At 40.1% G+C, this 25,465-nt stretch overlaps 1 protein-coding gene across 13 annotated transcripts in view; it reads right to left on the reverse strand.

Moving 5' to 3' along the window:
* PARD3 (par-3 family cell polarity regulator) overlaps nt 1-25,465 on the reverse strand; it is a 650,009-nt gene that overhangs the window by 120,759 nt on the left and 503,785 nt on the right. For 12 of the 13 annotated variants that reach the window (XM_073334436.1, XM_073334432.1, XM_073334435.1 and 9 more), the window contains one exon: nt 6,671-6,928. In XM_073334436.1, the coding sequence (XP_073190537.1) occupies nt 6,671-6,928 (258 nt within the window). Of the gene's footprint in view, nt 1-6,670; nt 6,929-7,617; nt 7,751-25,465 lie in introns of those variants that run through there. The other variant, XR_012157609.1, reaches the window with a different exon arrangement.

Raw genomic sequence — 25,465 nt, forward strand, 5'->3', positions numbered from 1 at the left:
AATTGTCATAACTCTTTTTGTGTAAGAGAAAATCTTGGCACTTACAGGATGTGTCACCCTGAGTAATAACTCATATCTTCATCTATTATGGGTATGGCAGTAAGCTTAGATTTATATGTGTGAATGATACCTCAGACTTTAAAGAAAATTCCTATGACTGACATTACTAATAAAGGAGAAGTTTAATATAACAGTATGGGTGTCTTAGTTTTTTTAACAAATATTTATCCTGGCATTACTATATAATATTTCATAGCTTTTGTGACCTACTGGGCTATTACAGAGAATTATTTCACATAGGCCAGAAAGAATGAGTCTGTTTATTCTACTCTTTTAAAATGTATTTTGAAATTATATGAGGATGTGTCTTGCTACTCTGAAGAATTCATTATTCCCACCTCAAGTTAAGCAGAGATGAACACTACTGAACAAATAATAGTTAAGATCTAAATAAAACGCTCCCTCTCATTTGTAAGAGCAGCAAATAAAAATCTGTGGTGTGACCTTAAATTTTTGAAACAGCAGTTGCCTTTTAGCACTATACAGATGATAGCTGAGGGAACCGATTTTTTTTAGGGTTTTGGGTTTTTTTCAGTCCCCAAATATTTCTTTGACATAACTTGACTCCAGTTTTGATGGAAACGAAACCAGTTCATAGAGGTCTCTTCTTCTAAAATGGGCATTTTTCTTGTTAATGGTCAAATGCATGCAAAAAGCATATGATTATGGTATTTATGTTTCCATTAAAGTGTCCTCAGTGAGTTGGGGGAGTCTAGCCTACTATTTTCAAGCTATTTAGATTTGCAGCAGCACAGTGCCTATTTTATTTCAATTATATTTGAGGACAATGCACTCTTGGTGGGAAATGATTACATGGCGACAGCCAGTGAATGCCCATTAGGAGCTGTGTTTCTATGGACCATCCAACTATGGATGTTAGGTGATAGCTATAAAAACTCGATTGTATAGCATCATTGTCATCTACATGAAAAATATTATTGATCAGCAATCCATGTTTTCTTCCATGTTTTCTTCTGCATGATGTAAAATATACTAACACACACATTTCTAGCTAAACTAAAAGCCATATCTACAGGAATGCAATTTCCAAGACACCCTTTTGGTCCAGTCATGTAAAATAAACATGCCTCATGAACTCCACCACATTTCTTTCTTTTTAATGTCTAAAGTGAAGAGATGATACGTTTAAAAAAGTCTGAGCAGCACAAACTGTCTGTGCAAATTATTAGAACACAGAATGGAACTAATATAGCAAAGACAACTAATATAATTACAGATGAACTGATAACCAACCCCTCAAAGTGCCTGAAGAATATTGAAACTGGAACAAAAACCATTCTTGGAACATATAAGTTCCCCCTCTGTTAAGAAAAGCCACCTATTGTACTACCTAGAGATTGATTTGGAAAACCTGTTTAGTGCTACAGAAGACAATTTGATATGACTAGAATTATTAAGATTTAAAATGGGTTTTGAAAATCACTGAGGCTTGTTATCTACCTACATTACTGTAGGTTTGAAATCTGCAAGGATTTCATAAAAGCTCAAAATGAAGAACTTCACAATGTCAAACTATATATATGACTTGATTGATGGTACCCTTCTTTATAAAAGAACCATCTTACAGTACCCATCACTGATTTATTTTCCTCTAACCTCAGTTAAATTCTGCATACAGAAGTATTTTGAAGCAATCTGAAATCCCATTGGGGTGCTGGAACAATTTGTATAGTGGGGGTGCTGAGAGCCATTGAACCAAACTGTAAACCCTGTATATGATGGAAACCACTTCAAGCCAGGGGCTGTGGCAGCATCCAAAGCACCCCTAATTCCAGCCCCTATGAATCCCATATGGAAATTTACTAAGAAAAAGGTCCTAGAGAAGGTGCTCATAAATTCTATTATACAGAATTCTTGTAGTCAAAACTGGTGTGACTGAAGTTGCAGTTAGGCAATGGATGACGGGATGGATCACTTGATGATTACCTGTTCTGTTCATTCCCTCTGGGGCACCTGGCATTGGTCACTGTTGGAAGACAGGATACTGGGCTAAATGGACCTGTGATCTGACCCACTATGGCCGTTCTTATGTTCTAATGAAGCACCTTAACTTTTGCATGAGAATTGACCACAATATTATCTATACCCTCAGTTAGTAAGCAAACACCTCACTCTCTTTTGATTTACTTTGGCATTATATGCATCATTTTCATTCACAATTTGGGAAAGGTGTGGATAGATGCTTTCAGGAACAAACATTTCTTTGTCTTTTCAATGTATTGCAGAAATTTGTCAAACATTGTAACAGTTCTCATGACATTAAAAAAATCTGAGCACCCCCCACTCAGCAGGGAAAAAATGAATTTTTAGTAGCGTGCTGATTAGAAACATTAGGATGCAAAAGAAATTTTGGGACAGTTTTTGTTTGACAGTTTACAAGGACAACACCAGAGTCATATCCCATAGATGCTATCGCTATAGCATTCTTACACTTAACACAGAAACCAGCTTTCACAAGATCGTAATGAGCAGCCGTATGTTTATATGCTTTATCTACTGCTTGTTATCATTCATATAGCATGACAGTTAAGGTTACGCAACTTGACGGCTAGTCTTGATGAAAATAAAAGTCATCTCAGGATATTACAGAAAAACAAACCCTGACCATAGCTCACAATTAGACATAATAGTTCTATTGTAAGTTAAGGAAAAATTTGACATAAGTTCTGAACAACAGTATGCAAGCTATTCTGGAGATATTTTGTTTACAGGTTTCATCACATGAAAATTCAAATAACCTTTCAAACATATTTAAATGTCAAATTTTGTTTGGCACTATACATAAACCTGTATAGAAATAAAAATGTTCCAATTAAACCACCCCACTTTTAATATAAGCTAAACATTTCAGATAGGGATGCTGTTAGAACTGTCAAATGGCAATCCACCAGATGATCTACTGAGGAAATACTATTTTTATTCATTTCTGTTAACATCTACAATGGCTGCTAGCCGCTTTCCAAAGAGAAAGTAAAAGATGGTCTCTACTTAGGAGAGTTTACATATTTAAAGACAGATAGGGTAGGACACTGGAATGCGTTACCTAGGGAGGTAGTGGAATCTCCTTCCTTAGATGTTTTTAAGGTCAGGCTTGACAAAGCCCTGGCTGGGATGATTTAGTTGGGGATTGGTCCTGCTTTGAGCAGGGGGTTGGACTAGATGACCTCCTGAGGTCCCTTCCAACCCTGATATTCTATGTTTCTATGATTCTATGACAAATGGGTAAAACTTATAATCAGAATGGTGATTAGTCACATCGTTGTGATAAAAGTTTATGTCAACATTAATATAAACAACATGTTTTGGATGTAAATTCTATTCCCAATTACTTCTCAAATTAGCCACTATGAGTCATCAAATTCCCTGTGGGCAACATGAGAGGTGGGTCATCAGAATAAAGTTGATTGCTGAGAGGTTAGATGCCTTGTAAACAAGCTTAGGAAGGGGCAGTCAATACATGGGAGATGGCACAGAAAAAGGCATGGAGATATTTGTGTGGGGAAATGACAAAAAGCAGATGAGACTGGCATCACTGGTGAAGAGGAGGCAGTGGGGGCAATCAGAAACAAGATGAGGGCTCATGAGTAGAAGGGGCAAAGTTATTCAGGGCTTGGAAGATGGTGACAAGAAGCTAGCAGGTTGATACAGTGCTGAGGCACATGTCAAGGTAACGCATAACCAGAGGGTAAAAGAATGTCTCTTATAAATGGCTGGCCAGGAGACACTGCCCTTTTTTGGATAACAATCTAAGGGTGAATTAGAATTTCAATATTTCCAGGCCAGACTACTGTAACATGATCTGCCTGGAGATACCATAAAGGCCATCAAGAAGATAAAGATGGTGAAGCAGGCAGCGAAGCATACTAAAGAAGACATGCACACATGACGCTCGATTATGAACATACCACACCCATCTCCAGACTCACCTACTGAATATTAAATCAATTCCAGATCCTGACCTTCATTCACAAAATCCTAAACAGACTGGGACCCATCCCAGTAATCTCAAAGACTGGTACTCACCACTATGACCAAGAGTGGCAGCTGCATTCAAACACGGTTTTCATCTGTCAGAGACGAAGCTCTTGCAAAGATCAGATGCCAAGCTCTCTCAACCACAGATTAAGCTTTTGATAGGAGTTTAAGCTGAGCATAAGCCTCTCGGACTTGCTGCAATACCCATATTTTTATGGGGGTACTTTCCAACTCCATTTGGAGTTTGACTTCTATTAAGAAGTGGGAGGAGAGAGCGGAGACGTAGGGTCCTGTTGGAGAGTATTCCATGTACTAGACAAGATAGTGTCAGAGCCAGATACGATCTACTGTGATGGGCACTTTACAAATATGATTCCCTTTTCATTTCAACAGTTCAGTTTTTCCCAAGTTTCATTCTTGTTAGGTTTCCTGTCTTCCTTCTCTTTAGTCAACCCTGCTTCCTCACTACCCTGTTTTCACGAAGTCATTTGTCCAGATGGCTGTTTCTGCTCCAACTCTAGCTTTTGAATCGCTTTTTCTCAATTTTGATGGGTGTGCTGGGTCTTTCCTTTTCTCCTGGCATGATCCAATAGTCCTTAGTGAAGTCCTCTGTACTTCCTGGACTTCAATAACTAATCACTTGAAGGTGCGAACAAGAGACTAGTGTGCTCTTCAATTCTTCCTTCTCACCACAGTCCAACAATATCCCAGCCATAACTTCACTTTTGCTCTCTCTCACTGTCCTTGATCTTTCATCAGCGATCCCACACAGTTAGTTAGGTCAGACAGGTCTTACTTTTCTCCCTGCCAGGTTTTCATCAAAGATAACTCTTTTTCTTCATATGACATTGATACTATTCAACTCAGGCATGAAACAGTGCCTTTGGTCTAACAAAAACAGTTGTAAAAGTCAGTGTGGCAACCATACTGTCCAACCAGACTGTCTTGATTTTCAAGGTCACTAAAAGTGATGTGATTTCTGGCACCTAATTATTTTTCCATTGGTCAATACAGGGTTAAGTAAAAAGGAAGAAGGTATGTAAAACTTCCAAGTCTAAAGGTGAAACAGTCTTTGTTTAGACCCATAAGGTTTCCCACTTTAAAAAAAATAAGCTGTATATTCAGACTGTATTTATTATAAACAATTTTATATTATGCACAAAATCGGCCATACACCATGCATATTTGCTAAGCAATTTAGAAAAGCAGAGTGATTGAAAAAGGAAAGGCAACCATATGTTACTGAATGTTAGTAAAAATGTTTGAAAAAGTCCACCTGAAATTTCATTAGTTCTCAATATCTGATGGCATATTTTTCTGTTATAATGTACATATTTCTGCCATGCTGTAGGACCCTTTTAAAAAATATTTCCCCACTCGGTCCAGCTGAGGGTTACCCATAACAGTTTCCATCCGTCTATTAAAAACAGCTCTAAACAATCAGCTAAATTATAGGTGACGGCGACATCCCCTTGAGGTCAAATGCTACATCATCACTGGCACCATGGGAATTTAATGTCTGTTGGTTTTAAATTAAATATTCAAATTTAAAGTTCTATTCCGATGTAGGTTACAGACCTCAGGTATTGCAACCAGGAGAAATGGTTTCATTGGGTTATTGTAAGTGCAGCAGCATTGATCTTTTGAGAGGAAAAGGGGGCCTCTATGAGCTAAAATGTATCTGCGATGAATGTATATATTCTATTGAATTACCAATGTCTTCTGTACTAGGAATTTAGAATTATTTTTTACAAAGTTTAGACAATGCAAAGCGACCACGCCAGGAATATGAACTAACAAGACAGGCGTTTCTTAGTTATTTAATAATCAGAGCTGTGTGACCTTTGCCACATTTGGTCTACAGAAACGTAGACAATTTTTGCCATTTCTAAATTGTGGAGTTTGGCATCCCAATTTTTGCTGTGAATATTCAGGTGAATTCAAGTCTCAGCTAAAACAGAGTAGAGTTGTACATGATTTTGGAATGAAGCAATGCAAAACTGACATATTTAGCATAGTTTGGCCACCAAAACAAAGAAACAGCTCCCCACATGACCACCAAACAGCCACACACAAATTTCTCCCCACCAGAGTCCATGGTAAGGAAGTTGGCCCAAAGCCAGCCCTAGTTCACTTATTTGGCCTAGGTTTTCTCAAAAAGATTCACAGAGCTGAGCTGAGGTTCAGATTTGCAATAAAATCAGAATCCAGGCTTTGCCTGGCTTTTGGTTTCATTACAAGAGTTCTGTACAGCTCAAATAATTACTCCAAACAGAATTCAGAACTGTCATTGTCCTCCAATCATATTAGCAAGACCTCTGATAATTAAACTGTTACAAGTTTGACTGTAATTTGAATTATACTAAATAGTAAATCTTGGGTCCAAAACCATTTAAAAAAGGAGATGAAATGTTAGAATCATTACAAAAGCTTGTGCTTCTCATTCCATTATGACTTGATTTGTGTTAATTCAATATTTTTCTACATAAAGGCTTTTTAAAAGCCATTAATAAAATGCAGCTCTGGCTTTACAACTGATGAACAGTACTCCTATGGCAAAAACATTATGAAGCTGAATTTTGAAACACAGTATTGATTGATGTCTGGTGCCTACCTGTCTACAGGTGAAGACTTTGAATTTCTTGGTTTCTTCACTTGGGCATACAGTGCTTCAACTGTCTGTCCTTCCTTGGGGCTCTGTGGCCTGGTGTTCAAAGTCATTGCGCCACTGTTTGTGGAAGAGTCGTATGAATCCATTCCAGCATACACTGGGTCAGCCTCACATCCAAATGTCCGGTTAAAATCTTGGATCTCGGCGTAGTCACGTTCGCGAGCTTGTCTCTCTCGAAATTCCCGAGTTTTAGCTTGAATTCTGCAAAATAAAAACAAGGCCGAAACTGAATTTTTAAAAAATAACTCATGTGAAAATACTTTTATTCACAATAATATACTTCTTTCAATGCAAGGTTTTTTCCTCGCTAACTAGCAGGCACTTTAGGGCAATATTGCAGGCATATCCTGTACATTCAAGTGTTTTCAATTTCAGTCTATGGGCTGGTCTACATGGGGACAACTCAGGCTATGTCTATATGGCCCCACAGTTCGGACTACCTGGGTGTGAACTGCAGTGTGGGCCAATGTGCTGTGCTGTAACTCCTCTGTGTGGATGCTGTGGGTGTGAACTAAAAGATATCTAAGTTCGTGTTAATGTAGCTCTGTTTAAACAGGATTACATTAACCCAAACTAAGTACCTTCTAGTTTGCATTTGTAGCGTCCACATGGGGGTGTTACAGCATAGTGCATGCTGCAGTTCACATCCCCTTAGTCCGAACTGTGGGGTCATGTAGACAAGCCCTCAGAAAAGTTCATCTGAATTAACTTAAGGTGGGAATTATATATGCCAAGGGTTGGTAGGGGCAGGTTTCATTCCTGTTGAACTCCATAGATGTTTGGTGAAAGCACCGATTCCTCACACAAAATAACTGCCTGGCCATTCCTCTCTTCCCAGCCACTGTTATCCACTTTTTTAGGTAATAGTCACCTGCTTACAATCCACTCACCTATCCTAATGTTGTCATGGAAAGTTTGTGCAGGCTCAGTCTGTTCTTTCTAGTGATCTTTCCAGCACTAGATATTGCGACAAGACTCTATACTCAAATTCACTTTGAATGAAGTGAAGTGGACTCCAAGAGACTTTATGGTATACAAATAAAAAGCAATAGGTTGTGATTTTCAGTTAAGAAAAAACAGAAAATACACATAGGTGCAATATGATCAAGTGAACATTACCAGAGCAAGTTAACTTTTGTCATTCATTCATTTATGAAAGTTTTATTTTGAAAATCTAATGTTTGTATTAACAGTAGGGTTTTTTTTCCATTTGATTTTTAGGAAAACAGAAAATCTAGAGGCAATCAGTTTGTTATACATCTCTCGAAGGACACCTGGAGAGTTAAGGGCACTTTTTACTGAAATGATTCAATTTCCTCTTTTCAAATGCTCCTGATTTTTCTCAGATTAAATTTTTTTTTTCAAATAGGCAAAGGAACTAGTTCTCCATGAGAATTATGCCCCAAACAAGTTTCAAACTTACACTGTTTTTGCTGTATGCCTGTTAAAAAATAGTGTGATTACAACTTGTTACACAGTGGGGAAAAGGCATATTTTTCACTGTCCCATAATTCAAAGAACAGGTGGTTCTGATTCAAATTGTTTGCAACCTTAACTATACTGGGTTCTATCTATAATACACAACATATAAACAAAAGGGACCAAAGCCTAAACATGACCAGCTTTAGCTGAAGATTTCATTTCTATTTTGAAGTTCTATGTTAATTGTATTTTGGGGGCTTGTTGTAATATCAACCATCTGTTGATATTACTGCTATCTGAAAAGAAAAATAAATAAGGGAGGTCAGGCACTGGTAGGTTCTGGCATTTTATCTGCAGTTTCAAGAGCCATCATTTCATCACATCCTGGAAGCTTTAGTTGATATTGCCTTGACTGAACAAATATTTCGAATATTGCAGGCAGCCAACCTTTTAGTGCATGAAAATTGACAATTTAACTATAAATGGTATGAACTAAAATGTGTATTGGTCAGTCCAAACTATGCCTGATATGATTTTTACATGTGATGATTATGAATTGTTCCTACCCAACTGGTGAGATCATCCTTAACGTTACAATGAATATCACATTGCCATTCTGATGAATTTAGCCATGGTTTTCCCATGAATATCACATAGCCATCACCTCCTGGCAAGATGTACTTTGTAAAGTTTCATCTATTCTTAATGATAGTCTGCCATTCATATATTCATGGGCCACTAATGTTTTTGCAGCAATGCAGTATCATAGCTCACGTGACCGCATATGATTCAACACACAGTGTTTCTCTCTTCTCCTATGGCTGAGGATTGATAAAGTAAGGTGTTATGCCAATAATTATGGTAGTTCCCAGACTAGTTTGTAGAATATTACCTATAATTAATTAGTAACGCATATCCTATTATACATATACAGAATTATAGAATCATAGGGTTAGAAGGGTCCGCAAAGTCCGAAATTTAATCTATATCTGCTATGCTGTAGCTTGAACCCATTGCCTCTTGTCCTGCCCTCTTATCCATATTATAATACACAGAGTTAAAAATTAGATTCAAGCCTGAATACCATATAAATAGACAGGTTTCAGAGTAGCAGCTGTGTTAGTCTGTATTTACAAAAAGAAAAGGAGTACTTGTGGCACCTTAGCAACTGGGGTGGGGGGGAAGAGGAGGAAAGAAAACCTTTTGTAGTGATAATCAAGGTGAGCCATTTCCAGCAGTTAACAAGAACCTCTGAGGAACAAAGGAGCAGTTTTTCTGTGAATTATAACCCAAGTATTCAATTGCCACTTACAATCAGTAATGTTTTACACACAGCATAATTCTAAGGTTAAAGTTTTGGGAGGCTCCTTTCTACTGACCCATAAAATGTTTTTAAAATTACTTTTCTGTGCTTTAAGATTGAACAAAAAGAAAAACAGGCCTACTATACACACTGCTATCACTTTCAGATGTTAAAAATGCATCCAGTCTTGTTTAAATAACACATTTTTTAAATAATGTTTAAAATACTGTTTTGGCTTACAGTCTTCTTTGGGACACAATATTTTTAACATTATTTTGTGTCTGCAAATCTAAAGGAATCCTATGACAAGAACAAAATATTTAAACACATTTTCACAAAGAATGCTGGCTATTGCTCCAAAGGATGCTTTGTGCTGTAATGTCTATGATTTAAACCACTCTGAACTCTGAAATGTCTTTATGCATGTGGGGCTACATAACCAGCACTAGAAGTGAATGCTTCAACAGGCTTTTTAAATTTTTTAAAACCGTTTTGGTTTCTCGCTTGGTATATGATCTCCACTCACCTGATTTCTAAGCATTTCATTAAATAAATATACGTATGGCAAATTTGGAGTTTACAACATTTTGGAAGGGATTAAATTCTATATGTGCATGTATACATTAATGGAAACATACAGTGCAGCAGTGGCTAGAGCTGAGCAGTTGCTGACATTGTTTCATCCCCACCAGTGTTTCTCACTCCTGCTATTTAAATCCTGCCTTAGGAGAAGAGACTGACCATCACGCAGCAGCTCTGTGATGTGGATATACATCCAAAAGATAGTAGACTGACAACTGCTGAATGTAATTTACTTATGACATGGGATAATAAAAATGCCTGTGTCTGGCATTTTAAATCAGCTAATTCTGAGGATTTAGGGCCTGCCTACAGATTGCTAATGGATTTAACAATAATAATAATAATAATGCTTAGCATTTATATAATCCTTTTAATCTTCAAGGCATTTTGCAAACATTGACTAATTTTTCTGCGTTAAAAAGAATCCGAACTTTTAGATTAAAAACACAAGAAGTTTCTAAGCCCATCTGGTTGTAAAGATAGCCTTGAAAATGTCAACTGATGCACTGCTGTATTTCTGAGGCGGCAGACAGTCTGAAACCATGGCATGGGGCAAGGTGTGAACTCTCTTAATGTACATCTGTGGGGCATTAACTTCAAAGGCTAATGATGACCACTTAAATGACAACACTATTAGCCACAGAACTTCATATAACTGTACCAAGAACTTTCCACTAACAAGCTGATCCATTGACACTAGACTACCTATCACCTCTTGATTTTATGTTCATTTGAAATGATGTTTCACAGAAATAAAGGCCCCTAATCCAGTTACCAAGCCACTACAACATGTGGTTAATATGTGGATAACCAGGAGTGAACCCTAGGCTTGCACTGCTCTTGCTAGAGGCCTACTCTGGCACACTCATGGCTTCCTACAAGTCATTGGGCACATGGTTATTTTGCTGTGTAGACGTGCTCCTCTCACTATACCACTGTAACTGGTAAATCTAGTTCTTCTCCTCTCCATAACTAGTATGGATACATATACTGTAGGTACCACTGTGTATGATTCCTGGGACTCTTTTCCCTATACTTAAGTCAGAAATCTTACCTGACTATGTCACCTGGAAGCTGAAATTAGGTTTATAATTACACTATTGTCCAGATAGCTTTGACCTGGTCATCAGCCCCCATCTCTATTATGGAGAAACAGAGAATACACTTTGCCGAAAAGGAATTCTCAAGATCTTGCTTTCTAGAGTGAGGAGACCATTCCAGCCAATTTGAAATCTGCCAAATGAAGCCAAAGGGAGTATCAGCAAGTCTCTGATCACATTGCTGAGAATGAGATCCAGCAGATTAGATGACCCTTGCAGTCTCTTTTAACCCTATGGTTCTATGATCGTTCGGCAGCTCTGAAGAAAAACTGCATGAAGGTGTAGTACAACTAAGAGAAGGATCTGAACAACATCTCCAGCAACCACAGACAATCTGTTCCCCTTTCAAGAGACTGGACTGAGTGCTAACAAGTAGACCCATGTCAGGCAATTAAATTTGTGGACAGTGGAAAACTCAAACCTGAGATACCAGCAGATGAGAGTCAAGGTCGATAAGCTGGTCTGGCCATTGGAGAAGGAAAAGCCTAACTCAAGTATTCGCTTAGAGTAAATTTCTCAAGAGTACCTAAAGCAGCCTAAATCCCATTTGTGGGACTTTTTAAATTAGCAATTTAGGCATTTTGGAAACTCTACCCTATGTCTTTATTAATGTGCACAGTGTGGGAGTGCAGTTTGTAGCAAGCACACAGCAGGCTGGGAGGGAGACTGTAATGAACCACAGCACCCAGTCCATAAGCACTATATCTGTTGTGAAGGCACAACTGTCCTCCCATAAAAGCAGAAATGGGGTTGGCTGCTGCTTCAGGTCTGGAACATGCCTCGCCAATTTACTTTGTTGCTCCTGCTGCTGCCAAGATTCAACCATTGCCCAAGTGATAATCAAAAAAGGAGGACTTGTGGCACCTTGGAGACTAACCAATTTATTTGAGAATAAGCTGTCGTGAGCTACAGCTCACTTCATCGGACGCATACTGTGGAAAGTACAGAAGACGTTTTTATACACACAAACCATGAAAAAATGGGTGATTATCACTACAAAAGGTTTTCTCTCCGCCCACCCCACTCTCCTGCTGGTAATAGCTTATGTAAAGTGATCACTCTCCTTATATTTTTGTGGAGAGTGATCAGTTTACATAAGCTATTACCAGCAGGAGAGTGGGGTGGGGGGAGAGAAAACCTTTTGTAGTGATAATCACCCATTTTTTCATGGTTTGTGTGTATAAAAACGTCTTCTGTACTTTCCACAGTATGCGTCCGATGAAGTGAGCTGTAGCTCACGAAAGCTCATGCTCAAATAAATTGGTTAGTCTCTAAGGTGCCACAAGTACTCCTTTTCCTTTTGCAAATACAGACTAACACAGCCTTTACTCTGAAACAAGTGATAATCAGTATCTTAGCCTCTTCCACCAAGGCTCAGTGCATTACAAAAATCTGCATAGAACAGTCACAATTCCACACCAGTGATGACTGAAGCAGTATTTATTAAGGATAGAAGTAGCATTAAGTAAGGGCAGAAGCTAAATGACAAGCCGCTCGATACTGCCAGTTCACTGGACCAGCTTCCCCATAATAGTTAATTTCTCTTTGCTTCAGCCACCTGATTGGCCTGCTTCTGTGTAATGGATTCAAAACAGGAAAAAACGATGGCAGTGCCATCATCTGCCAACATGTGTGCACCATTCAAATGGGATGCCAGCATTCAGGCCAATATTTGTCAGAGTGTCCATCCAATAAAGAGGTTATTAGGTGGGTTGGTCTGTAACTGTTTCTTGCCAGAGATCCCCCTTTGCTGGTGGAAAATGCCTTATGGGCTTGGCATACCAACAAGTAAGCTCCCCTCTCAACTGCTTTCAGGGTGATGGCAGCCTTTTTCCAAGTTTTCAGCAATCTAGCGTGTGTTTGAAATTACCCTCTTCTGTATCTTTCTCTGATCTTTATCTTAGTCTCATAACCACTTTTCTACTTATGATGAGTCCCACCCATACATCCAAAGATCTCAGACCTGCTTCCAATGGTACCTTGAGAGCACAGGTGAAAATTATTACCAGTTGTGATCAATGGCTGAAAAGCAGAATCTCAGTTACACTCCCATACATTACTCTGACAATTTTGCACAGTTTGCAGAACTTGCAGAATTTTGGGGGATTGTATTCATTTTTTTAAGCCAACATTCACCTTTGCGGAATCCATGGAAGGAACATTTTAATCAAAATCAGTTTATTATAGACAGCACTGATGGACAGACACATTAGTATATTAAATACAAGCAAAAAGAAAAAAGGTCAAGTAGGAAAACCCTGTAGAAGCAGGAACATGGAGCGCTCATTCCTTTTCACCCTCCATTTGCTTCAAGCATCAAAGTGAAAGGATTAATGGCACAGAGCATTCCTTTTCCTGCTCACCTGCACAGTACAGCCAGGAATAGCCAGCACAGAGTTCATAGGCCAGCTTTAACATCCCATAGTATGCTCTTCTTTGCGTTCACAGATGTTCTGAAGCACACATCAAGTAGTCATGATGGCATATATGTCATTTCTCTTCAGCGTTGGCCCTCCAGTCTCCCAAAATACACGAAGCACCACGCTGACACAACTGAGCCAACATGTCCTCATCCTTATAATCTGGGCATGGAGTCAAAAGCCAAGAAGTGCAGTTGGCACAGAAACCCAGCTGGTAACCCTGCTGAGGGGAAGGGATAGTAATGTTGCAGTCTGTCTCTAAGGAAGTCTTTTATGTTCTGGCATCTTGAAACTTGCCACACCAAATGATATCTACCTCCCTGGAAGTGGCTCCTGTGATCCACCACAGAGTAGCAAAACTTTCAGCTGAATATTCAATGCTTTGGTCTGATTGAAAGAACAAAGAAGTGCAAAATGAGATCCATCAGTAATCCAAGCATGACTTGGGAAGCTCCAGCAGTGTTGTTCAAACCCTCCCTTGCTTACATCAGGAGCACCATTTTTATCAGTCAGAAAAGTCAGTAGCACTTGCTTTGTTGGACCACTTCTTCGACTGTGATCTTCCCCAAGACACAGAGCTCTGCCAGGGAACAGCATTTGGTGTTTGTGGCCAGTCTCCAGAGGGCCATGACAACTCTATCATGCAGAGGGACAGCAGCTCGCATACTCACACATTTCTGTTGTTAGGCCATTCGCCAGCCATACACACTGAATGTCAGAAATGTGTGCTTGGTCATTCGCAGCTGTCTCATCTAATAACTGCTGGTTCAGGCACTTAGACCATCATCCCGCCAACAGGCTGAGCTCAGCCGACCCCACAGTCTCCTCCTCAGTCTTCAGTTTGTTAACATAAGTGGACAGCAAATTCTGCATGCACCTCTGCCTCCTTTTCAGACACCTATGCAGAGCATGCTGGGTGCTGTTATCTCTTCTATGCGGTTGTGCTTCCACGGCATTGGGTGACAAGCAGCATAATCCTGAAGCTGGAAGATGAAGCAATCTGCAGTGACAAAAAAGTCTCCATGATGGAAAAAGCCAGCGTGACCTGTGAGGCGGGGGATTATGGATTTTACATAAGAAATCCCATAAATCCTAAGGAGAAAAAACAAAAATATCCACAGTTTTGGTGTGTGCAACTGTTGCTGGGGCTCCAGGGGATAGCAAAATTTCTCAGAATGCTTCCCTAAGTTGCTCCCCTGGTTGGCAACACTTAATTGTGAACATGAAAACACAGTTGTGAGAGCAGAAAAGATTCGGCAATGTCAACCTAAACTGTATCACTTGTAACCTGTTAAAATGATTGCACCCTTAACTTATTACAAAATGAAGATTCCAACTGCACTGGATGGATGGAGCCTATGGATGCATGTTGTGAATATGCTATCAGGTATCCTTTTGATTATTCAGATAATTGCTACTGTCCTTAAGAATTAGAATAAATGCACTGCTTAAGTGCTGCTAGCTACAAAGTGTTAGACTCCTGTAGTGCAGCCTAGAGGATTTCATGGGTTTTCAGTGCTGTTCCGTTCAACAGCAATAAACACAGTTTAGTTTAACAAGTTAATAAACATAGTGGAATGACTCTTGCTTTTTTTTTTTAATGGGTATGTGGTATTAAAATGTAAGTATATGGCCATGTTGGATTAAAAAATAAAAGCAAATCCATTGTCCCTGCAATAATTTGTGAGATTTGGGGAGAAACATTTTCCCCTAAAATTCCTTGCAGATTTCTGTTTCTCTTTAGAATGCATTCTTGATTTGAACCTAAGTTTCCAACAGAGATGGGTGAGTGCACTAAGCCATTGTACTGCCTAGATACATAGATAGAGAAGTTTCAGAGTAACAGCCGTGTTAGTCTGTATTCGCAAAAAGAAAAGGAGTACTTGTGGCACCTTAGAGACTAACCAATTTATTTGAGCATAAGCTTTCGTGAGCTACAGCTCACTTCATCGGATGCATACTGTGGAGACCTTTAATATACGATCTAGTACTCTATGTGCACTATGAAAGGTGCTTATAGAAAATAAAAGGTGTTCTATTAAAAAACCGACCGTTTTTAGCAATTGTCATTCCACCAATGGCCCAATTTAAGCATTGACTGAAGTCAATGACAATAGTTTCATAGACTTCAGTGGGAGCAGGACTGGGCCCAAAGAATTAGCCAAAGCTCAGTCTTCTTATGCTCCACTTCTGTGTTCTCTTTTGCAAAAACTATGGCCACTGAATTACTTGATACACTGCACTCATCTTAAAACATTAGGCTCATGAGCGTTACGTAAAAATACAATCAACAATACTAAATGCTCTCCACTAAACCTATGGTGAAAAGAACAAACACCACTCACATCTATACTCCTTCCCAAAGATCACAAAAGAGAAATTCATATTTTGATTTTTTTTTCTTATACTCACTAATGAATTTTATGCAAAATGTTGTCCAGGATGCCAGAAAAGGTTTGCTGTGGCTCACACTTCTATGGAAAACAATGGAACAATGAATATCTATTGTATATATGGATGTAGAGGGATGATCACTGCTGAGAAGTGTTAAGCAGTATAGGGATAAACCAAATCAAAAGCAGACTTTACATTTACTTTAGAATGTGGTATGGTTCTATTTTAAAGATATATGTGAACACTTAGTAGGTTATGTAACAAAACCAAGCAGAAATTCTCTCTATATTACAGTATATAGAATTACTTTTTTTCTGTATGTCGGATAAAACAGTTTTATGAAAATATTTGGCGAGAGGTGGGTGGGGGTGGGTGTTTTCCAATAAAAATATTATGGTCTCTCTGGGAAATTTGGAAGGACACCAGGAGAGTGTCCTGCTGTTCAACCCTTACTCCATCTGATACTTTAATAGTTCCAGATGGCCTTTACTGGAAGATAACGCTGCCTTTATTCTTTTATTATGACCTTTCAGGTCACAAATTATCTGTAGGATGCTGTTGCCATCCTTTCTTCTCAAGAGTAAGGTAGATGCTTAACATTAAATGTCAACTCTTATTAGTCCAAATTTCCAATGATGCAAAGAGAGTCAGTTATTCCAAACACCATCACGGAGGAAATGTGTTTAGTTTTTGCTATGCTGATATTTTTCCTCTATTCTATAGAAAAGTAATATTTTGTTAGATGCACTTTTTCTATCAGATACCTCTTGTTAACACATGTGGCCAACTAAAAACAGACCATATGGTAGATGACGATCATTTAGAATATGTAAAAGCTATTGCAAAGTGCATGCCTTTTGATTTTTTGTTTTTGTTTTTAGTTTTCAAAGGGTTTATTGTGTAAGTTTCATTGTTAGACAATAATGAACATTCACATAGTTTTTATCATTTGTCCTTTTCCATAATCATAAAGTGCATTGACCTTGCATAGGAAAAATATTAAATAATCTAATATACTAAATAAAGTAATAGGTTAATTTCTTTCCTGCTGTCACTAAATTCATGTTAGCAGTCTCTCTTCAACTTGACATCAATTAATGATTTTAATTCCAGACTCTTGTCACAGTGCTCACCACCCTTTTGTCTAATTAAAATGGATGATGCATGTTGAAGGGAAAACACAAGACTTCAGTTCTTGTTGTAACATTTCTATTCATTAGTATACTTTTTACAACAAAAGGCTTGTAGCTTTAATAGCACTAGAGAAAGATGAAGAGAAGTTTATTACATGTAGGCTCTCATACCCTCAGGAAATATACAATACAGGCCTTTATGGAATGACCAAATAGTCTGGGACAAAATATCAATGGGCTATTTTAATTACTGATATACATATGAAGTGTTGCATTCAAAATCCAGGAAACAAAATGAGACACTAAAAATACAGCCTTGTTTATGTTCAATATTTTTAAAAAATCTGAATTCATATAAAATATTTACATAGGGATACTGAGTAACCTAACAAAAGAAATTAAAAATCTGCTCCAGAATGGCTCTCTTAAAATATATGGCATAACGCTCTTCCTGTGTCTCTATAAGACAAAAGTTCACTAGTTATTCTTCCATTATTTGTAGTTTTTCATCCAAGTAGATAAAGCAGTGACAATGGTTGTTGCAGGAGGTTATTCAATCTGCTATAGTTTTTCATGTGTTTATAATATGGCATTAAAATTTACTCTGGGATGAAGCTAAATATAACAAGATCATAAGCAGCCATTTATAACATCAATTTTCACTCACTGTCAGGTAGCTCTGGTGCACTACAGTACATAGAATTTCTGAAATGAACATTCCCTTTCTCTTAGTTATTCTCTGAATCCTTGTTTGGATGTAAGTATATTGAATACTAAGAATGTCTTCATTTTGGAAAGTTGGACAAGTACCCAATAAACTTACAAAGTAAGACTGCGATTTCATAGATTCGAAGATGGAAAGGGTCTAGTTCAACCTCCTGCATAGCACAGGATTTGTTACCACATCACTTACAGCAGCAATACAGAAAATCTTATGAGCTGGCAGAGCATACTCTCTGTACCCAAATATCTACCCTCCATTTTTGTTTGGCTATTATATTAAAAACATGCACTATTCTCTCTTTAGTCAAGACACACAAAAAACAATGTTGGGAGCTCCCCCTTCTGACTTTACAGCTGCAGTTGACAGACACTATTCCCAGAGCAGTACTACTGATGCCATTGGTGGTGACATTTGCACAGAAAAGTATACAGACAGAAGAATTATGTAAATTTAATCTCCTTTACAAACTAACGGACGAAAATGTCAATGCTTCCAAAAACAAAAACAGATAAAATTATACTATATTTATATAGAGAGCGAGCACACATCACTCCTAATCCACACAAGTACAAAAATAATTACAGTAAAATTGAATAACATCTTTAGAACGCAGAGGAAGACACGACCCAGCCAGCATGGTCCCCAGCCTCAATAAAGCACTTATTCCTACTACTCTCTCATCTGCTAAACACTCTCCCCTAATGTTTCATAGTAAGTATCCAACCCTGTTTTACAGCCCTTTATCCCTCTCCAAGTGAGTTTCTCATCCCACCTTAAACACCTACTTCATATACTTCTCTTCCAGGTTCAGAACATCCTTCCTCCTCCCAATGCCTGCCCCAATCCCAGACAAATGCTCAGAATGCATCATCTTCCCAAACAGTAGTGTTCAAAGAGTTATAATTGTTTTTGCAATTATATAACTTTACAACTTCTGTTTTAAAATTGAATTTGGCAAGTGAATTGCATGTAAAGATTGTCTAGACAGTTTGGGGTTTATGAATGGGGAAGGAATAAAATATTAAAAGTTACTAATGGTTAAAAATATAGTAACCTAGAGATATTTAGCAACTGAACTTAATATCGAAGTGCAATAGACAGAATGATAAAACGTTCCATTAGATCAATTATCTTTCAAGATGAGATAGATAATGGACCCAAGGCTGGATTAAGACACAAGCACTATAGGCCACGCTTAGAGGGCCATTCATATTCTGAATCATAAGATTATATCAGAATTTCAGCTTTTATTAAAAACAAGAATCTAGCTGTGAAGAACATGGAAAATAACTCTGTATCATACAACTATTATAGATACCTCAGTCTCTATTTCTCTCGAGTCTGCTATATGGGTAAAAAGAGTTAATTTAGTCCTACGGATGGAAGTAGCTACTCCTCTGCAAGAAGGCAAGCTATGGGTGTATTTAACCAAACAATACAGACATCAAGAAGGAGCGGTTACCTACCTTGTAGAGGAATGAGTTTTTTGAGTTGTGTCCCCCTGTGGCTGCTCCACATCAGGATAAACGTGCATGACCATGTTCTCTTAATTGGAGGGTTGTTTTTTTTTGACAGTGTCTGTGGGTCCACACCTGGGCCCCAGTTACCCTCATGGCCCAACAGGAAGATATATAGGGAGGGGTGAACCTGCTGCCACTCCAATTCCTTCTCAACCACAAAAGTGCAAAGAGAGAGACTCCAAGGCAGAGCAGAAAGAGGGTGGTTGGTGGGACATACATAGGTGCACGCATCTCAAAGAACTCCAGTTACTGTACAAGATAAATAATCTCTCCTCCTCCGAGTAACGTCTCTATGGGTGCTCCACCTGAGGAGACTCCTGAGCAATCCCCCCATCATGGAGAAGGTTGCTGAGGAGGAGGATTCAGTGCAGACTATGGAATAGCTTCACTGAAAGCTGTGTCAGCTCTGAGAGCAGTCACAAGAGCAGGGTGCTGGGGAAATGTGGGTACTGAGGATCAGGTGGCTGCTCTGCAGATGTCTGGAATAGGTATGTTTTTCTGAAGGGCTAATGAGGTAGACTGAGCCCTAGTGGAATGAGCAATGACTCTTGGAGGAGGGCCAACCCCTGAGGCTTTGTAACAGTTTAAAATGCAGCTGGTAACCGATTTGGATAGTGTTTGGGTGGAAATCGACTCTCTTTTCATACATTTTGCAATTGAGATAAAAGCCTGGGTGAAATCCTGACAGGCCTGGTCACATCTATGTAAAAAGGTGGGAGCTCTTCTTATGTCCAGTGTATGAAACCCCATTTCTTCTATGGAAGAGTGAGGCATGGGATAGAAAACAGGCACGTGAATCTCTTGGTTGATGTGAAATTCTGAGGAAACCATGGGAAAGAAGAGATAGTGAAAATGAAGCATCACCTTGTCACAGTGAAACACTGTATATACTGGATACAGCCATCAAGGCTCCATGCTCTCCTATCCTCCTAGCCAAGGTGATGGCTATGAAGAATGTCGTGTTAAGGGACAAATGAAGGAGGGAACAGTTCGTCATAGGTTCCATGATCATGGAGGTTTCCTCAGTGCACGGGGGACAAAGTTGAGGCCCCATGGTAGAAAGAGGCCTTTCATAAACCTTGTTGTGGCTGGATGGGTGAAAACTGAAAACCTCTCAATAGGGGCTGTGTGTGAAAGGCTGTGATAGTGGCGAGGTTAACTTTAATGGAACTCAACGATAATCCTGAACTTTTTAAGTTGAACAGGTAATCGAGAATGTGTGTAAGACAAGACTAAAGATGAGGCATAGATTGGCAGCTGCACCAAGTCTGGAAGAGTTTCCACTTCTACAATTAAGTTTTCCTTGTTGAAAGTCTGCTATGAAGCAGAACTGAGAACTGTTAATACACCTGGGGAGTAGTCTTGTTCTATACCAGAGAGCTATCTAGTAGCCAGACCTTGAGGTGAAGTGCCGGAAGATTCGGGTGGATGGAGAAGATGGATCTTGACTGTTGGATGAGGAGATTCACTGACAGGGAAAGATGGAGAGGTGGTTGCAGAGATATGTGAACCAGCTTTGTGAACCACAACTGTCTGAGTCAAAACTGTGCTATGATGATGGCTAGTAATCTTTCTTGTTTCAAATAGTTCAGGAACATAAGCAGTAGGGGAGTAGGGGGGACAAGCATAAAGCAGTACACAAGGCTAAGGAATAACTAGGGTATCCGCCATTGAGTTGCAGCCATTCTCTCCTCTCAAGCAAAATCGTCTACACTTCTCATTGGATGGAGTTGTGAAGAAATGTATCCACTGATTGCTCCAGGTGAGACATATCTTTTGGAAAACCTTGTTTTTCAAAGCTCCTACTCACGGTTGATGTTGAAAGGTCTGCTGAGAGAATCCGCAACTCTGTTCTGTAGTCCTGGTAGATTAACCATAGAAATCTGTATGCACTGTATATTTACCAGTTTTATGGCTTCTGCACATAATGAGTGGGATCTTTCTCCGCCTTGACAGTTGATATATAATAAACTGCTGCTCTGTTGTTCAGCATTATTCTGGTCAGGTGGCCCCTGATGTGGAGGAGGAAGTGCTAACGAGTATGATGAACTGCTCTGAGCTCTAATATGTTGATAATGAGGATAGACTTCAGAGGGGTCCATCTTCTCTGAGCTATGAGGTTTTCGGAGTATGTGCCCCAACCTAGTAGAGAAGTGTCTATGGTAATGACTCTCGGGGAAGGGAGCTGCAGGAATGGAACTCCCACATTTAGGGGGTCTTTCCACCAAATTAGAGAGATGAGGCCCCTCCAAGGTATGGACACCCATTTGCAGAGAATGTGCTGTGGCTTGTCGTCTTTGTTTTATCTTTGAAACAAGGCTGGACATCGTGGCAAATCTGTTTTTCGGCAAGTAGGGTCTAACAGTGGTGGAGATGAAGTGGCCCCAATGAAGTCTATGTATTGAAAGGGTGAGATCATAGATTTTTTTTGTGTTGAGGTAAAGGCCTACCGAGTGGAACAGAGATCAGGTTTTGTGGTTGCTGTCTATATCTCGAGAAGCAAGTGACCTTTTAGGAGCTAATCATCCAGGTAGGGAAAGACAATTATTCACATCTAGGGACGGTGGGAAGCAGCGACTGATAGGGTTTCCATTCTGAGCCGTTGAGAGCATGGATGCACATGTTCAAAGTTCTGAGGTCCAGAATTGGTCTCCTTCTCCAATTTCTCTTTGGGACCAAGTAGTATTGAGAATAGAACACTTTCCTAACAAAAGTCCAGGAGAACAGGGTTGATCGCCAACCCTGCTACCCACTCCCTAGTGTTAGCAGGGATTGTACTTCCTACATGAGAAAGACCTCGTGAGAAGGGTCCCTGAAAAGAGACAGAGAGTGGGTTGGGGATGGTGGAGTAGAGAGCTGAACTGGATGGATTAACCTGTAGAAATTATTCCAAGATCCACATGTCAAAGGTGATAAGCTCCAAGGAAGAGAGAAAATGGGAAAGACAATCCCTATAACGGTGGTCAAGTGCAGGATATAGAGTGGGAGATGGTTCGTGACTCTTGACAAATGGGTCAAAGTGGACATTTTGAAGATGTCACTGATTGGGAGAATACTCTTTTTTTTAGATCTGGGCTCTTCCTGGGGGGGTTCAGTTGGCCTCATGGGCTGGGGGTAAACTGAACAAGATTATGGAGCCGTCTGTGACCTGCTGTATTTCTTATTTGTCACAGGTGTGTAATTGCCCAGAGATCATAGCATCACCCAGGAGTTCTTGAGAGAGCAAAGGGACCCATCTGTGGTGTTGATAAACAATTCAGTCCCCTCAACAGTATTTTGTACCTTCCAGAGAAGGCCAGAGTACTGCAGCCAGGAAGCTTGGTGCATACAGCACATAAAAAATGGTTACTCACCTTTTTGTAACTGTTGTTCTTAGAGATGCGTTGCTCATGTCCATTCCATTGTAGGTGTGCACACATCCATATGCATGGTCATCAGAGACTTTTACCTTAGTGGTACCTGGAGAGCTGGGTGTGGCGCCCTCTGGAGTGCTGTGCTCACGGCACAGTACATCAGGCTCAGCCAGCCCTGTGCCCTCTCAGTTCCTTCTTGCCCACAACTCCGACAGAGGGATTGGAGGGTGGGTAATGGAATGGACATGAGCAATACATCTCAAAGAACAGTTTACAAAAAGGTGATTAACCGTTTTTTCTTCTTCGAGTGTTTGCTCATGTTGATTCCATTGTAGGTGACTCACAAGCAGAATCCCAGGAGGTAGGCTTGGAGATCACAGTCTTGGAACCGAGAGGGCATAGGGCTGGTGGTGCTGATATATCGCGCCATGAGCACGGCGCTTCAGAGGGTGCCACAGCCGGCCCTATTGGTACCGCTAAGCCAAAAGCCTTCAAGAGCCGCACATGTTGGTACGCACACACCTACAATGGAAATCAACATGAGCAAGCACTCGAAGAACTACTGCCATAGCTATGGGGCCTTTAGCTGTGTTGACTGCATCAAATGAGGCTTGGAGAGATGCTTTGGCAACTATCTAGCCTTACATAATGAGGGCCTGAAATTGTTCCCTGTGATCCTGAGGCCGGCGTACAATAAAAGATACAAATTTGGAATAATATGTGAAGTTGTACTTTGCCACCAGGACTTGTAATAGGCTTTTCTGAACTGTAGAGAAGCCAAGCAGTAGCTCTTACGAACCAGATGTTTTAGCTTTATTTGATGGGGTTGAACAGAACCAGTGTTGCATGTTCGATTCGTTAACTGCCTCAACTACCAGCGTGTTACTTGTAGGGTGAAGGAAAAAATACTCCAAGCCTATGGGCCGGATACAGTACTTCTTGTCAACCTGCTTGCATCTAAGTGGTACAGTTGCTGGAATTTGCCACACCATTGAGGCTGGGGATAGGTAGTGCAATCTTGCCCTGAGGAGATGTATGATGGATGTTCAACAGGGAACACTGGAATCTGTAAATGTGTCTGCCACACATTACATAAGGTCCTGGAAGGCCTTGAAATCATCAGGGTAAGATGATGGAAGAGGCATGACTGCCTCATCTGGAGAGGAAGAGGACTTGTGTGAATGTGGTGTTTCTTCTTCCTCAGCTGGTTCATGTTCCGCTTTGCATGTTCCTGTTGAGCAACATTAAAGGGTGTTGGTTGTTGCTCTTGACACGTCCTCTTATGAGGTGGAACCCTGTAGAACTGGTCACCATAGGAGATCCAGGGGTTCCGGTATGCCCACTGAGGTGGAGCAAAAGAGATGGAGTGAGGCCCCATGGATGTCCTTGCCAGGGTCTCTGACGTGTTTCCTGCTACGAGTTTCCTCCTCATAGTGAACCTCAAGAGAGGGAGGCTTGTAGGCAGAGAAGCCATGTATAGATATCTCCAAGTCCTATGTGGTGTCTATCAAAGGTGTGCAAGTGGTGCAGTGGAGACTGTAATGGTACTGGAGGACAAGCCACAGTTGACAATGGTATGGATGGATGGTAAGTAGGCCCCAAGAAATGCATCAGTAACAGTGGTGAATCCTTTTAGTATCTGTCAACAATGGTGTTTTAAGTTTTCCATGAGTTGAAGATCTTCCTGAGAGAGTAGCCTAGATTGTACTGGAGACTCTGGTATGGACCATCAGGAGTCATTATATATCACAGTACTGGGGATTGTACTGAGGTTAGGTCAGTATATGACAGCAGCCTTTGCTGGGTTCTAGAGCTTCTGTCTGCAGGGGTGAATTTTCCCTTCTCTTGTCCTGTTCTCAGGAGTGGGGTCTTTTCTTCTTTGGTGGTCCCCTAGGGCCCCTGGAGTGTTTGCTACCAAAGAAATGGAGGCAGGTGGCTGCTCCAATGTACAGGGGATGACTCAGACCCTGTGGGTCTCTGAGAATAGGAGTTTAAGTTTGACCTCTCTGAATTTCTTGCATTATTAGTTCCTGAATTTAAGTAGATCTTGCATATGGAGGGAATGTGTTTTTTTCCCAAAGCAACTGAAGCAGCTTGAATGCCTGTTGCTCCAGGGAAAAGACTTGTAGCAGGTCTGACAGGGTTTGAAGCCTGGTGCCTTGGGCATAATCCATACACAATGCTGCATCTTGAGGTCCAAGAAAACAACTGCCCAGAACAGGCAAAGGACAAAAAAAAGAAACAAAAAAACAAAAACGGGAAGGAGAATCCTCCCCATTTCCAAAAGGCACAAACTGCTAAATAAGGGAAAAAGAAAAAAAAAGAAAAGAAATACCTGTAAAATTAAGAAAAAATAATAAAAAAATAAGCAAGAGGCGTAACAAGTCACATGGCTTAGCTAATGGACACTGCAATACTCTGTCTCAAACTGAAGGCAGTTGAGAAGGAACTGGAGTGGCAGTGGGTCCACTTATATGCCCTCGTATTGTGGCATGAGGATGTCTAGGGTGCAGGTGCAGACCGCAGACACATATATAGCCTGATGTGGAGCCCCAAGAGGGACACTATTTGAAGAAGAACTGTCTAAATCCAAGCAGTGAACAACCTAGGCAAAGACTTTGGACTTGCTGGAGAATGGAAAAACCCTGGGGAAGGACAGGAAAAACAAAGGTGTTAGAATAAGCTGTAAAAAGAAAGTCTCCCTCCAGCCAGGGGAACAGACCAGAACGAGAAGACAAAACTGGACAGGAGAAGAGGAGGGTGCAGAAGAAGTCTGGACTCCCTGGA

This window comes from Lepidochelys kempii, chromosome 2 (genome assembly GCF_965140265.1).
Source record: "Lepidochelys kempii isolate rLepKem1 chromosome 2, rLepKem1.hap2, whole genome shotgun sequence".
Classification (NCBI taxonomy): Eukaryota; Metazoa; Chordata; order Testudines; family Cheloniidae; genus Lepidochelys; species Lepidochelys kempii.